The 16,756-nt window shown below is 39.0% G+C and overlaps 1 protein-coding gene across 1 annotated transcript in view; it reads right to left on the bottom strand.

Annotated features, from left to right (window-relative positions):
* The window catches only part of KIF13B (kinesin family member 13B), a 250,412-nt gene that overhangs the window by 58,594 nt on the left and 175,062 nt on the right, over positions 1-16,756 (bottom strand). The window contains 8 exon segments of the mRNA XM_020988799.2: positions 718-810; positions 2,961-3,137; positions 5,360-5,484; positions 7,321-7,376; positions 8,112-8,238; positions 8,746-8,845; positions 13,156-13,185; positions 14,538-14,684. Coding sequence (XP_020844458.1) covers positions 718-810; positions 2,961-3,137; positions 5,360-5,484; positions 7,321-7,376; positions 8,112-8,238; positions 8,746-8,845; positions 13,156-13,185; positions 14,538-14,684 — 855 coding nt within the window.

The raw sequence follows: 16,756 nt of genomic DNA, 5'->3' as shown, positions 1-16,756 counted from the left end.
AAGTGTCTGAGGCAAGATTTGAACTTGGGAAGATGAGTCTTTCTGGCTCCAGTGCATCACCTAGCTGCCTCAATAAACTCCAAGGGATCCCAATTACTTCTAGAATCAAATAAAAGCACCTTTGTATGGCATTTAAAAATTTCCTCATATTAGGATCCTTTTCAGTCTTCTTACTCTCAGTTCTCCTCCACAGACTCCATGATCCAGCAGTCCTGCCCCACTGGTTCTTCCTCACACATCATGCTCCATTCCCAAACTAGCTGTCCTCTCTTTTTAAAATGTCCCCCCCACCCCACATTGGAATCTCTGGCTTCCTTCCAGACTCAGGTCAAATGTCATTTTCTCCAAGATCCTGTTCCTGGTCCCTCTCCCATCCGAACCCCCAACTATCAATGTTTTCCTCTCTAATGTTACCTTCCAACCATATTGTATGTGTCTTGTGGGTCCCTAATTATATTATACTGACTTCCCTATTGGTACAGAAGCTCCTTGAGGGTAGATTTTTTTTCACTTTTTTTTCCTTTAGTACTTAGGACAGTAAATATTTGCTTGACACACAGTAAGTAGTTAATAGATACTAACTGATTTCTCTTAGATTATCCTAAAATGTTCTTTTTCCCCACACTTTCTTGAAATTATGATATTGTGATTTTATTACTATTTACTATGATTTCTTTTAAGTATCAGATAAATTTAATACTTTATATGATTACTTACCTCTGGAATATTGGAGACAATTTCAAAGGTGACTCCACAACCAGGAATGGAACTTCGATGAGACATCTTTTTTAGGAGGCTTTGAGCAAAACCCTATTGGGAAATAAAACAGGAGGTACACGTTTTCCCTACCTGACCAAACTGTAGTTATATTCCTTAATCATACAATGTAAACAATGGAATGACTATGCATGAAATATAAATCATCATATTACTTTATTTCGCCAGCAGGATCTAGTGTACCATTTCTTTTATTTTATTTTGGGGCTATCACATTTAATAGTGACTGTATGAAATAAAAGTGGAGGCTCTATCCTATGCACTAACACATGAGGTAACTAATTGGCTTACAAGATGAAGAGTACTGCTATGGCAAAATAACCTCCTAAGCAAAATTCAAGCAAGGGCTTGTAATCTTACACTTTACTTTTCAGTTTTCCTCCCCAGCACGATGGACATCTTAAGCCATGAATATTGACAAGAGCAGTCATTAAATTCTTGACCAAAGTAGAATCAGTATGAAAAATGATTTATGAGTGCATGGTCATTGTTTATGCTGACTGTGCTCTTTGCACAGTTAAGAACTGAACTGTTGAATTAATGCATAGATGACTCATTTGAAAATACTGCTAGTAGCACATATCCTAAAGAGGTTAAAGAGATTAGGCACGAGGGTAGAATATAGTTGAAATAAATAACTCTAAACACGAGACAAAAATAGAGATAGAGATAAAAATGAAAGCATATTTAACTAACACTGATGACTTGGGGGGGATGAGGGGAGAGAAGAAAGGGAAAAAACAGACATGAAATGACCCCACTGGAGCAACATTTCTAAGAGAAGTATGAAACTGTCAGGCTTAATAACACACCAGGACATAAACCTACTGACCAAAACCTTTCTCCTTCCTCAATTAATTACATTTTTTTTAAACGTATCAGTTTTTCTAAGTACAAAGGCAGCATTTCAGGGCTTCATTTCCTTGAACAGGATTAGTGGTAGTTAGGCCACTACCACTAAACACACAAACAGCTCTAGAGTTTTCCATTCTATTAAAAAGCTACTGCCATCTTCATTTCTTCCAATCTCTACTTAAATGGAATCCAACAGGCCTATCTGTACCAGCACCACAAAGAAGGGCTCATCTTGCTCCAAATTACCATTCATTTTATTTCCAGAACTGAGAAACAGCATGCCCAAGGCACCTCTGGGTGAAAAGAACTAGAGGGAAAATGCAGGAATCCCTATCAGCCCTCCTACCCAAAAGGAGTGACAGCCTGGGATCCCCACAACAATCTATTCTGCAACCAGTTTCTGGTAATGGTACCAAAGTGGGGGGGCAGCTGGGCTAGACATATCAGTTGCTGGTACCTCGGGCTTCTAGGACTGAAACAGAAACTGGATCTTTTTAAAGCAGTCCCTCCCAGTCTCATAAGGAAGAAGAGACAGAGCGGGCAAATGAGTAGTACAACATCTATAGCTATAACTAACCCTATGACCTGGATTTTATTGATGCTGGATTGCCAAGCTAAAGAGCAGCGATTTTAATAGCATTACAGCCAGTCTTCATTTCAAAGACTGATATCAGTGTGACATTTAGAACTAAAGATTAATTTTTAGGGGTGGAGATTACATCTGGTGGTCTGTCAGCTATGACTGTGCTCTTTTAAAAGAATTATTATTATTTTTTTAATCTGTCTGGGATTTAGTTTCCTTTTGTTCCTTAAAAATCGTTTTATAAAAAAAAAGTGCAGCAGGAGTATAAAAGCCCTAAGACCAATCTTGGAGATGCAGCCCTCTGGCAGGCCAGGTACATGAAGAGTTTTAAATGCCTAAATAAATCTTCTCTTCTTTTCCCCAGCAGAGATAACAATGGGAAAGGAAGAAGCATAATAACCACGTAGAAACGAATTACCCTTTAGTGGGCCTTTTACCTCGTGGTACCCCGGGCAAAATAAGGGCCTCTAGCTTTCCTCTCACAGAAACTCTGTGGCACAAAAAGGCAGAGGTTCACCTCTCCTGTGAGTCAGCCAGAAGACCAGAGCCAGTAAAATAAATCTATGAGTACTTAGCAAAAAGGGAGGATAACATGGTGGTGGAACAGAGACAAGAATAGCCACTGGCAACTTGCTGCGTCACCAGTCCTCTCTAGAGAGGAATCCGGTGGATTTATTCCATGTGTCCTGTCCCGTAGCTATTCTTTTGATTCAAGTCACATCTCCACCTGTAGTTAAAGACTCACCTGGCGGCCATGAACACTGACACAGATGCGTTTACGGAGCACCAGCTGCATTTCAGCAGGATGGCTGAGCTGGACTGTCACTCTTACGATCAGAAACACTCTTTCATCAGCTGTGGCTCCTTTACTAAGCTGAGGACAGTTATGTACTGCAGAGTCCCAGGAGGCTTCTGCTCTTGCCTAGAGAGAACAAAGAGAAAAAAATATCTTTCCTCTTCTGAATGAAAAAAATACACATGAAATCTCTAAGGGAACTCCATTCATCTTGTGAAACAACAATACGTAAGTACATGTACCTGCCTAACTTTATCCTTTTTCTTAAATTTCACACACTCTCTCTCTCCTCCAATAAGCAGTATAGGCTGGTGGAAGTGGGGAGGTATATAGTTTAAGTTGGGAAAGGGGCTTAAGCCTATTCCGTTAAGTTCAGATTAAAAATCAACAGAATTCAAGATAGGTTATTTACATTGTGGGCACTACAAAAGATTCTAACGTAGGAGATGCTAATAGAGCCTATGGGTAGAAGCCTATGAATCTCTAGCTCCAATAATTACCCTAGATTAACTATTAAACCTGTGGGAAACTTAAACTGGCCATTGAAAATGTCTACTTTGTGGTAGATTGGAGTTTTAAACAGAATCAAACAAACCAGCACAAAATTTCACCATTTTCCCCAATTTACCCTCTACCAAAGTGAATATTCATGTAATGACAGGAAACATCAGTGATGTGAAGCAGTGAAGGACTAGGGCTTTTTTCATTTTTACTAAATTCTTAGGCACAGCCTTATTTCTTTCATTTATTTTAGGCCCAGGACATGCACTTTTCAGTCTGAGTAGCAAAGACTAATAAAAATCAGAAAAAGAGAAGGGGGAGAGAGAGAGGGAAGTCTATAACCAAAAAGAAAAAAAGAAGTTGGCCTGATCTATTGACAAAAATTACAACTGAAAACAGTGCCCAATTTCCAGGGGGAAATTAGCCTAAGTAGCCCACTATTCTAGTGAGAATTCTCGTGTGAAGGAGCAGTTTACTCTCAGGGACTGGATTACTCAGCCACAATAAAAGGATGAAAAAAATGTCAGGGAAGGGGAAGCCAGCAAAGCAAACTGCTCTGATATAAACACTGGCATGCTGGGCCTGAATTTGTGTCCCCTGGATCACACCCACTCTGTACACATTACTCAGTCCTTTAACTTCTAGAGACTGACTAAACAGCTTGGGAATGGGGAATCCATCTGATTGCTGGTACACACACTGAAACTTCCTGCCACCCCAAAAAACTTAGTGAAGGGAAATTTAAAGCTCTACTAACAGTCACTACTGATAATCATCAATATATACTAGCAATCTATGGAATACCATATAGAAAAATAGCAACCTGGTTTACTGGAACTACTATGATTTAAAAACCTAATTAATCCAGATACAGTCACTTCCACATTATTTGCCTCTAAATTATCTGCATACATAACTGTTCATGTGCCCTAAAAGCTCTTCCTCAGTGCACCATGGCAAAGCACAGAGTGCTGGACTTGGTGTCAGGAAGACTTTGATGTGAATCCCAACTGTGACACTGATTAGCTCCACCTGTGGACAAATCTCAACCTTCCTGAGCCTCAGCCTCATTATCTGTAAAATGGGGACAGTAATGTCTATACTACCTTGCTTAATGACTTATTACAAGCACCAGATTTTTAGACTGTATCTAAAGAACTTTGTATAAAGTATTTTAAGTTTTTCAATGACAAATATTATCAGGTCACCCACCTGGGCCACCTACCTAGGCCCAAGACAGCAGCTGGGTATCCTGCAAAGGTCCTCCTCGAAGGGTGTACTAATACCATCCCTTGCCATGGCACCACAGTGACTGGGCTGAAGCTCTAACTGAGCTATGCAGCACAGGAGCGAGGCAATGAGAAATTCTGCCCTAACAGAGTGCTTCCTGGAGCAGGATTTCCTTCCACTCAGTTTAATAAGTTATACGCTGAATCCCTACCCCTACTATCCGATGTGAGAACACAGCCTGGGAAGCAAACAGCTTTATGTTTCCTATGTCAGGGACCCTGTCTCCCACTTAGATGAGGTTTTGTATGGGTGAACAGTTTACTCTCCTAATTCCCATGGGAGCAGGGCTATGCCCCTGACCAAGCTCAATAGACCATTTGCTGATTTCAATTACTGACACTCACTCCCCCTTCACTGGTGCAGAAAATCAAGAGTTGACTAAATTTAATTTGATGGTCAAGCTCTATTCTTCCTACAATTTCTGAAGAGGAGCTTTCAACTACACATTCTGAGAGCACTGGCATATATTCATCTCGCTGGTTCCCTTAGGAGCCTTCTGGAAAGGTTAATGAAATGAAACTGCTCCTTATTTGACCTTCCTGTGTCTTTTTTTTTACCTCTCCTTCATGATGTTTTACAATCTGTAGTTCAAAAAACTCCTCCTCTTCTTCACCAGTGAGAGTGGCATCCCATCCTGCAGGTTCTGGGTCATCAAGATTATCCTGGGAGCTGAAATCATCAGCTAAAACAAAGAACCACCATTATGTACAGAAATCAGTCAAAAGGATAATGCTTGTTTCAGCTAAAAATCAATGCAATTAATCTATATTCATCTGCTTGAATTTTCCTTTGATCTCTGCTCTAAAATCCTGCATCTCAGATATAGTGAGGACCTCACGAAATCATCTGGTCCAGCCTCCTGCCTTCAGGCACCTGAAATATTATCCCCTTTCAAAGACTAAGCAGGCAACTGAGACCCACAGAGCCGGCCAGGCACCTCAGGTTAGTACCCTTAACTGTTGCACTTGAGTTGTGAATTTGAGGAAATGTATAGAAGGAATTGGGATGGGAGGCAATGGCACCTCATCTGATAGTTTAGTCCTGCACAACAGCCAACTGGCCAAATGGGCTTGGGATCACAGTTCCCCCAATGCTAATAACGTACATAGCCTAAATCTCTAGAACCAAGGGAAAGCCTCTGATTATTACAAACAGGGCAGGAGAGAATCCTTGGAAGGATTTTTGATAGCCTGTGCTCACCTTGAACTGTCTTTCTGTGCCTATGGAAATACAACAATCTAGGGTTCCCAGGGCAAGATGAAATAGCTTTGATCATATCAGAGGTTTTCTGTGCTAAAATGGGTTTTATTGGTCCATGGTCACCCCTCTTTATTTTCTTCCTTTGGAGAAGCTCACCACTTCCCACCCTTGTGGGGAATCACCTAATCTAAGAATCAAGATAAATTCATCCTTAGAAGCCCACGAGGCTACTAAATTCCCACAACGCAAGCTGCAAAGGCAAATCTTCCTCAAATTAAGCCAAACTGAAGGGAGACTTTGCTAAATGCTTTTCTCCCCTTGTATTTTAGGGGTGGTATGTGGTGCTAAAGTTGCTTTGTCATGGGGATTTTGAGCTCTGATCTACATAGCTAAGAGCACAGTAAAACTTCTTTCCAAAATGTACTTTTGTGAGGGGCTGCTACTTTAGTTTAACAGCTGATCTTAAAAATATTTTCAACTTCTCAAAAGTTCCATTCCTATTTTTTATTTTACTGAAATATAAAAAAAAATCTTTACTTTGGGCAAGAACAGCATATTTCAAACCAGAAATTATAGTTCTTGGTAAACAGTGTAACAACTCACAGGAATAATGTGAAGACTAATTAATTAGTTAATGCTCATAGAGCAGTGTGAAAAGGAAAAGTGCTATGTAAATGCAGATGGTCAGTAGCCCTTTTGAAGTGAGAACACAAATACAGAAACTCCTTCTCAAATCTCTGTTCTAAAGTGCTAAACAGGAAAAGATTCTAAGAGCATAACCCACATCACACCATCAGCTGACAAGGGAGCATGCTACACATCACTGAGAGTTGTAGCAGATGGAAATATGAGAAGAGGGCACAGGGGAACCAACAGAAGGATTCTTCTATGCCAACAACCACACTATTGTTTTAAAAAAAATCTTCCTTTCCTGAACATAAGGATGCTTGCTGTGCCTTTGACTGCTTCTATCCTAACGAATACTGTATTATATAATTTTGTGTTTTGTGAGTTAACTGTTAAATGCAACAATATGAAGTGGAAACAGTCAAGAGAGTTCTCGGTTTGAATACTGCCACGGGCAACTGCTAGGTCTGTGACCATTTATATAACCTCTCTGAGTCTCAGTTTCATCATCTGCAAAATGATAATAATAGTACTCCACAGCAATGATAATGTCCACTTAGAGTTGTGAGGATCAAATGAGACAAGAAACGTAAAGTGGTTCTGTAAATCTTAAAGCTACTGTTAGCAGGCATACTACGTGAACACCTCATTACCCCCATGAAAAACAGATCCTTGAAAATACCAAACTTACCACTCAAGTCAAGAAATATAACAGGAATATGAGTTTCCATACCAAGCACTGGAGTCCTAGGACATAAGAGAAGGTGGCATTTAAAATGAAGCCTATTTAATGAGCATCATGTCCGTCAGGGCACAGATCTAGAAAACATCCAACGCTATTGCGGGTCAGGTCAGAGGTCACCTTGAGTATCGGTTTTTACTATAATTTACGGTTACCGATGCTGCAAGGACCTCAGGGGAACTGCTTCTTCCTTTTAACCAGCTCACGCCTATGTAAGAGGACCTGCTCTTATAAGAAACATGTGTCTTCTTATAATAAGTCCCCTTTCCTTTGCTCATTCTTTTGCACAAATTCAGAGAGACTTCCATATGGCTTAATTTAACTGTTTTTACCATTTCTTAAAGGACACAGAATATCTGCTGACTCAACAGCTTAAGCGTTCCCCAAACCAAAAGCTCCTAAAGACATAATTTTATTATGACCAAGCAGGCTTTTAAGTGAATGAACCCAGTAATTAACATATTAACTAATTTTTTAAAGCTAAGTGAAGTGGTACTAAATATTGATTCACATTCTCAGAAGGTCTTAATTACCCTGGTCAATAATAGCATTATTTAATAAAAACATTTTTAGGTTATAGTTATTCAACCTATGACAATCAGTCACAGTCTCAGAATTTAAACAACATATACTTGTCCTGTGACTCTGCCACTAGAGAAGGCAGCAGCAGAAATCCCACATGATTAAGGACAGAATAGTTAACATTCCAGATTTTGAGGGGCATACTGCTCTGTTCTTACCATTCTGCTGGAGCGCCAGGGATACCACTGCCAGCAGATGGGACCATGACGGCATTCCTTTCCTCAGTTAAAGTCAACCTCATTTCTAGAAGCTGAGCTTCCCTGTCAGCATCGTCTTCTGTTTTGTCTGCGGTATCAGGAGAGAACACCAAAAAAGACAATCTCACAGGCCAATGTCATTTGAGGCACTACTGTTCTGCTGCAGTCTAGGCCCAGGAACAAACCATACCCTCCTTCACAAGCGAGCTAGCCCCATGCTGGCAGTCAGGATAAACATGAGAAGCTCAAATATGCCCTCTCAGAGAAGACTTCTCCAGTTCATGGAAGGTTTGCAAGGTGGAGAAGCTATACAAGACAGCTGTCTCTCTTACACAGGGGACTATAATTATGGCACTTTTCTATGGCTTCAGGGGAAAATCTGCTTTTGAACCTAACCAGAAAGGTGATTTTTTTTTTTAGGCCTTATATTGAAAAAGAAGCAACTGAGAATAGGTGGAGTGTCCCTCTGTGAGAAGATATGGTACAAATAAAACAAGGGTAGCCCTGGCTTGTTCCAAGTCATTTCATTGATCTGGGTCTTGATTTAAACAGCTACATTCCCTGAGAAAAGTATGGCTGCTGGTGCTTTTCTTACCAGGCTTACTGACAAGTTTTTGTAGCTGTTGGTCCAAGTATTCTTGACGCTTGGTTAACGTGTTCAGCCATTTTCGACGTAGTCTCTCCAAATCCCTATCCTGAAAACATAAGGTAAATCAGAGTGAACATGATTCCAGGTAAGATTTTCTGGCCAAAGCTAGTTTATTTCCCCCGTGGCAGAGTGTACTGAAAACGTGATCCCTTGTATAGTGTTCTGGTGTCTTAATGTTAGAGCCAGAAAGTGTCATCTCGTCCCAAGGCTTCATTTACAGATGAGGGAGCTGCTGAGGCACAGGAAACACATGGAGTTTGGGTCAGAGAGACCATAACCCTCATTTTCTGATGCTGAGCCCTGAGTTCTTTGGACTCTACCATACTCCCTGCCCTGCTGCCAGCAGAAATCTTTTTTTTAGCATTAGTCATACCAAGCATCTTAGAAGTTATAGTATTAAAAGAGATGCTAAGATTTGTTTCCGTGGCATATCCTTTGGGACCACGGTCACTTGTCTTTCTAACAACTCAAGAGATGGGGCTTGAAGCTTTTCAGAATGTTCAAAATCTACAAATATCTTTTGTCCTTAATGACATTCCAGAGTGTCTTTTACCAAATCAATTCATTATTTTGGATAATTTTCTTTAAAACTACCACAAACCACACATGTGGTGCCTTGCTAGGCTGTGAATCCTGAGAAGTACTGATGCAGAAATCAGATACTCACTTTTCAGGCACGTTGTAGAAACGAGGACTGAACTGGATAGGAGGCTGAATTTGGCCACACTGAATAACTCTTACATTTCTAGGTATTTCCATTCTAGGGATGTCTCACTGGTTTTAGCCATTTTATTCTACAATCCATAACATAGTAAATCACTATTTGAGTTGGATGAGACTAGCCTACCCAAAACAAACAACTTGCTACTTAAAATCAGCTACGTCTTGACCAATCTTGAGGGTAAAAGATGTCAATCCGAAAAGCAGTTAGGCAATTTTTTTGAAGTACTAAATAATTGTTCCATTTCAAATGAGATTACATTTTTCAGCATTATGATCTCTGTGGAGGGATAAAGAATTATATTCATCTAAGGATCTAATTATTTTTCCTGCCTTATAGGGATATATAACTGGGTAGAAAGAGTTTGCTAATCTTAGAAATAATCAAATTAATAAAACAGTGATTGGTAAGAACCAATGACAGACAATTTTCATGTTAGAGGAACTCATAATAACTATCACACTAAAATGTACTTTTTCTGAAAGATAATATAAATTTTCAGTAAGCTTACTCAAAGCAATAGTCTTAGAAATGTGAGGATGGAAGAAAGGATAAGATAATATAATACATGCTGGCTAATATGACATTCTCTTGACCATGGAGATCTCAAATAATAAAGTACATTTACACTTTGCCAACACAACTACAGTAAATTCAAAATGATCATATTAAAAGTTAACAAGAGAGAAATCATAAGAGACTTATTAAGGTTGAACTGTTTACATTCCTGCATGGAAAGATGATGTTTACAACTCATGAGACCTATGTCAGTATTAGGGTAGTGGGAGGGGAAAAAGATTATATGGATAGATACTAGAGCACAGGGTGAGATGAAGATGAATGGGGTCATACCTGGAGAATAAAATTAAGGGGTGAGAGAGGATTATACTGGGAGAAGGAGAAAGGAAGAGTAGAATGGGGTAAATTATCTCACATAAAACATAAGAAAAGGCTTTTACAGTGGAGGGGAAATGGGGGAAGATGAGAGGGAATGAGTGAATCTTATTCTCATCGGATTTGGCTTAAGGAAGGAATAACATACACATTCTAGTGGGTATGGAAATCTATCATACCCTACAGAAAAACATGGGGGAAGGAGATGAGAGCAGGGGGATGATGGGGGAGGGGAGGACAGATTGTGGCAGGGGGTAATCAGAAGCAAACACTTCTGAGGAGGGACATGGTCAAAAGAGAGGATAGAATAAACAGGAGGGGACATAGGATTAAGTGAAATATACTTAGTTTTTCACAACATGACTAATATGGAAGTGTTCTGCATGACTACACATGTATAACCTGTATTGAGTTGCCTGCCTTTTCAATGAGGGTGGGTGGTGAGGGAGGAAGGGAGAAAATTTGGAACCCAATGTTTTAAAAACTGATGTTTAAAAAAAATGTTTTCACATGTGACTGGGAAATAAGAAATACAGGAAATGGGGTACAGAAGTCTATCCTGCCCTACAGGAAAATAGAAGGGGAAGGGGATAAAAGAAGGGGGGAGAGATAGAAGGAAGGGCAGATTAGGGGAAGGAGTATTCAGAATGCATGCCATCTTGGAGTGGGGGGAGGGACAAGATAGGGAGATAATTTGGAACTTAAAATCTTGTGGAAGTGAACTTTGAAAACTAAAAATAAATTAATTTAAAAAATATAAATTGAAAGAAAAAGTTAGCAAGGTCCCGAAAATACCTTTTTAGTTATCAAATATTAAAATATATTTAATCTGAATATAAAGTATATTTTATCATATTATAATTCTAGTAATCCATGGAACTATTGTGAAACAAACACTTGATTAAGTAGAACACTTCGTTGCTCAGTCATACCATAAAAGTTTATAGTATACTAAATATAATACATGATTCTCCACGTACCCTCCCTATAAGATTGTTTAGTCTGCATATAGCTGTTTGGATGTTGTCTCCACCCAGTAGACTGTTAGCTGCTTGAGGGCCGGCAATGCTTTTGCTTTTTGTTTCATCCCCGTACTTAGCACAGTGCCTGGTACATATAAGGCACTTCATAAAATTTTAATAGTGTTTAGGGAAGCAAAACAATCCCTTCTTTCATCTATGTCATTTTATTAATGCTTTCATTTCAGCAAGTTAGAGATCTCCAAATGTCACTGATTTACAAATCTGATTATAAGATTAGCCAAAATTTAAATTAATTATTCATTTATTCCACAAATAGGGGATATCTATTATGTGCAAGACACTAATTCTCAGGCTGTACCTACCACTCCTAGAGCTAACATTTGTTGAGTAACCACAATAATTTATAGAACACTTTAAAATGTATATAGGCCTTTGCTCATACGCAAGCACTCTGTGAGGAAGGCAGCAGAAGTATATTCCAGTTTTAAAGATGAAGAAACAGAGACTCAGAGATATTATGTGGCATGGTTAGGATTCCCAAGGGAAGTGGGCCAGGATGCAGGCCTAGGTCTCCTGATGCCAGCACCCTCTCGGCTTAACCAGGCTGATTCCATCATTTAGATGTATCTCTGCTATCAAAGATGCTACAGGGCAACTACACCCTTCTTGATGAGAATTTTCATGACCAATGTTAGAAACAACATAAGAGGACAGGGATACGTTCTAGGGTGTCAGTGATTTTTAGGAGGAAATTACTCTAAGAAAATAGTGTTAAACATTAAAGAGATAACGCAGATTTTATATTTCCTGGTGTACTTGGTAACCTGGAGTCTAGGGACAGAGGGAGACGATGATTAGCTGACTGGGGTTCTAGTCCTAGTTGAAACTAATTAACTAACTAATTAATTAACAATAGAAGACAGCCCAATCAATGCTCAAGCAGGGAAGAGAGAGGGAAGTAAAACCTTTTCCTGACAAGAGGGGATTTGCCAGGAGACTTATGATTTTGGGTAAGTGGGAGGAACTAAGGCATGAAGCAATGGAAGAACAATATCAAAAAGACAAAAAAGTTCCCATCCAGCAGTTCAAGGGTTTGGGCCTTTAGCAGTGTAAGTCCTGGCTAGTCTTTTCCTTGCTAAAACAGCAAGGAGCTTTAAGAAATATAGTTGTTGATCTCCTTTCTCTTTATGTTAAAAGGATTAAACTGGGTTTACTTTTGGAGCCATTTTTTTTAGTATGAATAAGATGGTTTTAAGTGCCACCTGCTCTCAATGATCAGTTATGATTCCAGAGGACCAGTGAAGCATGCTACCCACATCCTGGTAAAGAGGTGGCAGAATAAATACGCTTAATAGGACACACATTTTTGGCTATGGCCAATATTTTGCTTGACTATGCATTATCTGTTACAAGGCTTTTCTTTTTTTTGGGGGGGAAGGGGGAAGGAGAAGGAAAGAGAGAAAATAAATGCTTTTTAATTGAAAAAAATTAATTTGAAACAATTAAAAAACCCAAATATATCCTCCCTCCCCACCCCCATCCCATCTGCTGGGGCCTAAGACATCTTTAATAGGATAAAAAGCTGCTGAGTCCAAAAAAGAGATAAAGTATCAAAAATACAAATGCATCTTGAATTAACTCATTATTTGATCCAATGAGTCCATGTGTGCATAGTTATCTTTATACAGCTTCTAATGCTGTACAATTGAGTACTTAATAATACATTTCGATAATAAAAACGGTGAGTAAATAGTTTACCTGGTAGCTGTCCATGTCATCTTCTTCCTCCTAAAAAAAATGAAATTTAAAAAAAACTCCATCAATACCTGAAATCTGCTTTATCTATAAAAGAATGGCCTCATTATTTATGGCCTAACGGGACCATGTGGATTAAAAAGCTGAGTTATTCAATAAAGGTACAGAAAAGATGAGTACACTAGTTTTTACTCCTCTTAAAGCATGTGCTGTCAAATTGGTCTTGCAAGCCTATCTTTTAGCTGAAATGCACTGGCCAAATTCAGTCAAATTGAGCACAGTTATAAGTGAAAAGAGACAAAAAAATCAAAATGTGTTTTAGGACCATGTGTTGTGAATTTATGCACAAACCATAAAGGTAAAAGTTTTCAAACTTTTAAAAAGCCTGCACATCCTAAAATTCATTCCATCTTTAAAAGCACTTCTTATTTCAGACACTTCCCACCCACTCACCTGAACAGTAACTTCCCTGGGCTCAAATGGAACAAGGAAGGCTGGAGAGCCGGGGAACAGTAAGAAGGTTCTAGTGCTGATTCTGCAGAGAGCACACTGTGGTTCTAAAGTGTCCGTGTCATTGCTTTCCCACCATATTCCTACAGTCATCAAGGAAACTGTAGCAGCCCCTTTTCAACCACTATAGGGCCTCAGTCTACTCTGACACAAGCTCCCTCATTTGTTCTGACATCTTAGGCAGGCAAGTGACTGATTAAGGATAAGCTATTATCCAATTTTCACTTTGTCATCAAAAATGAAACTCAGGCACACTTCATGTAGCGTTGCTCTAACATCAGGTCATAACTTTCTCTTTCCCTAATTTGAGTCTGATTCTTTTTCACATATTTTATCTCCTTTTAAAGTTAAGTTAATGAATTTTCTAATTTGATTAATCTACTTCCCTCTTTGGCCCTTAAGGATTTTTTGTTTCCTAAACCTCTGAATTAAATGTCTGAGCTTCTAACGAGAAGGTAAGGAACACTTATCAGGCCTTCTCCAGGAGCATGTATGGTATTTTCCCTGCTGGGTTTATATTCTCACTCACTAGCGGAAATTAAGTGCCTACTGGCAATTAGTTTGAATAATCCAGTAGGAGGGAGATGCACTGGGTTGGGGAAATCTGACAAGACTAATCACTATTAGAAACTAGGGTTTCTGGCTGCTGAAATGTTTTTAACTCTCATCTTGCCATCATTCCTGATGGGTCCCTATAGTCTAGCAAACTGATTTCATCAAAATGCTGCGAACTAAAAAGACATTTAAGAAAAATAAGACAATACACTAACAGAACCATCCTCAGAATGAAAGTTTTCTAGGATGTTCTCGTGATGACTTTGACTGTATTTTTTGACTATTTTTCCAAAGAGAACATTAAAACACATGGCACTTACATGGAAAATCTCATGAGTCTTTGGGGATCGAAGAGGTCTTATTTTTACACATCCTACACCAACAGACATTATAGATTCCTCCATTAGTGGCAAAGTTCCAGACTCCTGCACAGACTTCACTTCAACCTGAATTCGTCGTGACTGCCCCTATGTCAGAGACAATTTAAAAATCAAGGATCCTAAATCATCAAAAGACTTAGTATGGAGAGACCTCTACAGGTAGAAGTTCAGAAGACTCTACTGGCTTGGGATCACTGAACATTTCAAAAAGTAAAAACTATATGCTTAAAAAATGAGGATGTAGCAAGGACAATCAATGAGGAAATGCAACACACTTCAGGAGTAAGTTCTTAGTACACAAGGCTAATACTGTGAGATCTGTGCATATTTTCCAAGAAACAGAATCTTAAAAGAAAACATTCCAAATTATACTCTTCAAAATTAGTTTATAATTTTAGAAACCTCAAAATAGAAATGAGAAGAAAACATATGAATCTACAGTTACACGTAAGCTGGCCTCCTCCCTCTCCAACAGTCTTTAGTTGCCGAGGGCTTTGTTTTATCATGAAAATCAAGTTGGGCACTGATTGATCCTACCAAGCTTGATTTGGACAGATGGGATACAGATGACTCTTGATTTAATATTTATCCAAGCATATTATAACAAATGTTCTGCTAAAAAACTAAGAAAATAAAATTTGATAATGTCCTCACATAGTTTGGTTTAGTTCATATTCAAAGAGCTACAATAGTGGTTTACTGGGGGTGGGGGTGGGGGTGGGGGGGTCGTGGGGAAGTTTGGCCAAACAAAAAATTCTGACCTACCACAAGAGATTAAACTACATGTTAACTAAAAAAATGGGAGGCTGTGTTAGTCTTCTTCCCTACATTGCACATAAAATGATAGAGTTCAAATCCTAATATATAATCTATATAACAAACTTAAAAATTCAATTCCCAAACTGGGCAAAACTGCCATTTACCAAAACTAAAAATTCTCAATTTGAAAACCCTCTAAACAACACTTAAGCAAAGCCCAAACCAGCTGCTAAGTGCTATGAATGAGATGTGAATTCTACTAAACTGTCCAGTTCTAGTCCCTAAACTTCTAGATTTAAATCACTCTGTTTAGTATTTTAAAGCCCTTCCCGATTTCACTCTACCTTCTCTTTGGTCTCTTTGGTACTTCTCTCCCTGCACCCTGAAATGGCTTCCTTATACTCAAAAACAATATTCCACCTGATATCTCAGCATCTCTGACCTGGCTGTGCCCTGCCTTCCCCACCTGCAAAGCGTGCCCCCCTCACCTGGGTCTCACTTACAGCAGACCTCTCGGTTCCTTCTACTTTCCTGCTCTTCCTGTTTCTCCCGCAAATGTTAGTGCTCTCCCTGACAAAGAATCTTGTAGTTAAATGCTTTATCATATTTGTTTTTACCCTCTTTGTATTGATTCTGTATACATGTACCTATGTATTTATCTCTCTCATAAGGATGTAAGCTCCTTGCAAGTAGGGACCGTTTCATTCATTCAATTTGTCCAGGCACAAGAGGACACAGCTGTCAGTCAGGAAGTTAATTTAAAGGTTAGGTATTTCTCATAACTAATATTCTAATGACCAAACCAAAGCCACTGTCTCCAATCTTCTTCTGATGCAACCAATTCTATACGGTTACCAGAACAATTCTTTTAAACAAAGTTTTCATTATCCCACTCTCCGGTAAAAAAAGCTGAAATAGTATTCAATGCCCTCAACAGTGGCCCACACATACATCTCTGACTCAACCCCTTCAGTTAATGTCCAATTCTTTCTATTTGCTTCATTAAGTCAACAAGAAGTGACTCTTAGAGCTAGAGAGGATCCATTCTATTGCTCCCTTTTAGGGATCTACATTTAATGCTCCCAGGACAGACAACTGAGGCCTCTCTTCCTGAAGACCTTTAATTCTTTAGCATTTCCAGGCCTAAATTCCTTCATCAAAATAAGGGAGTTTAACTAGGTTTAACTAGATTTCTTACAGTTCTAAAGCTCTAGGATTCTAGGGTCTCTCATTGTATTCAAATTCTATCTTAAGTCCGATGCAAACACCTTTTGCTTCAATCAAAACCCATTATCTCCTGTTTAGGTTTCCAAGGGCACACAAAAAGTCACTCCCTCAACATCTTTCCTCACACAAGCCATTTGTATTCATCGAGATGCTCATTTCTTCCCTTTAATCTT

Source organism: Phascolarctos cinereus, unplaced genomic scaffold (genome assembly GCF_003287225.1).
Source record: "Phascolarctos cinereus isolate Bilbo 61053 unplaced genomic scaffold, phaCin_HiC Scaffold_2;HRSCAF=192, whole genome shotgun sequence".
Taxonomy (NCBI): domain Eukaryota; kingdom Metazoa; phylum Chordata; class Mammalia; order Diprotodontia; family Phascolarctidae; genus Phascolarctos; species Phascolarctos cinereus.
Note: the sequence above shows the minus strand (reverse complement) of the source record. Positions and strands in the feature narration are given on the sequence as shown.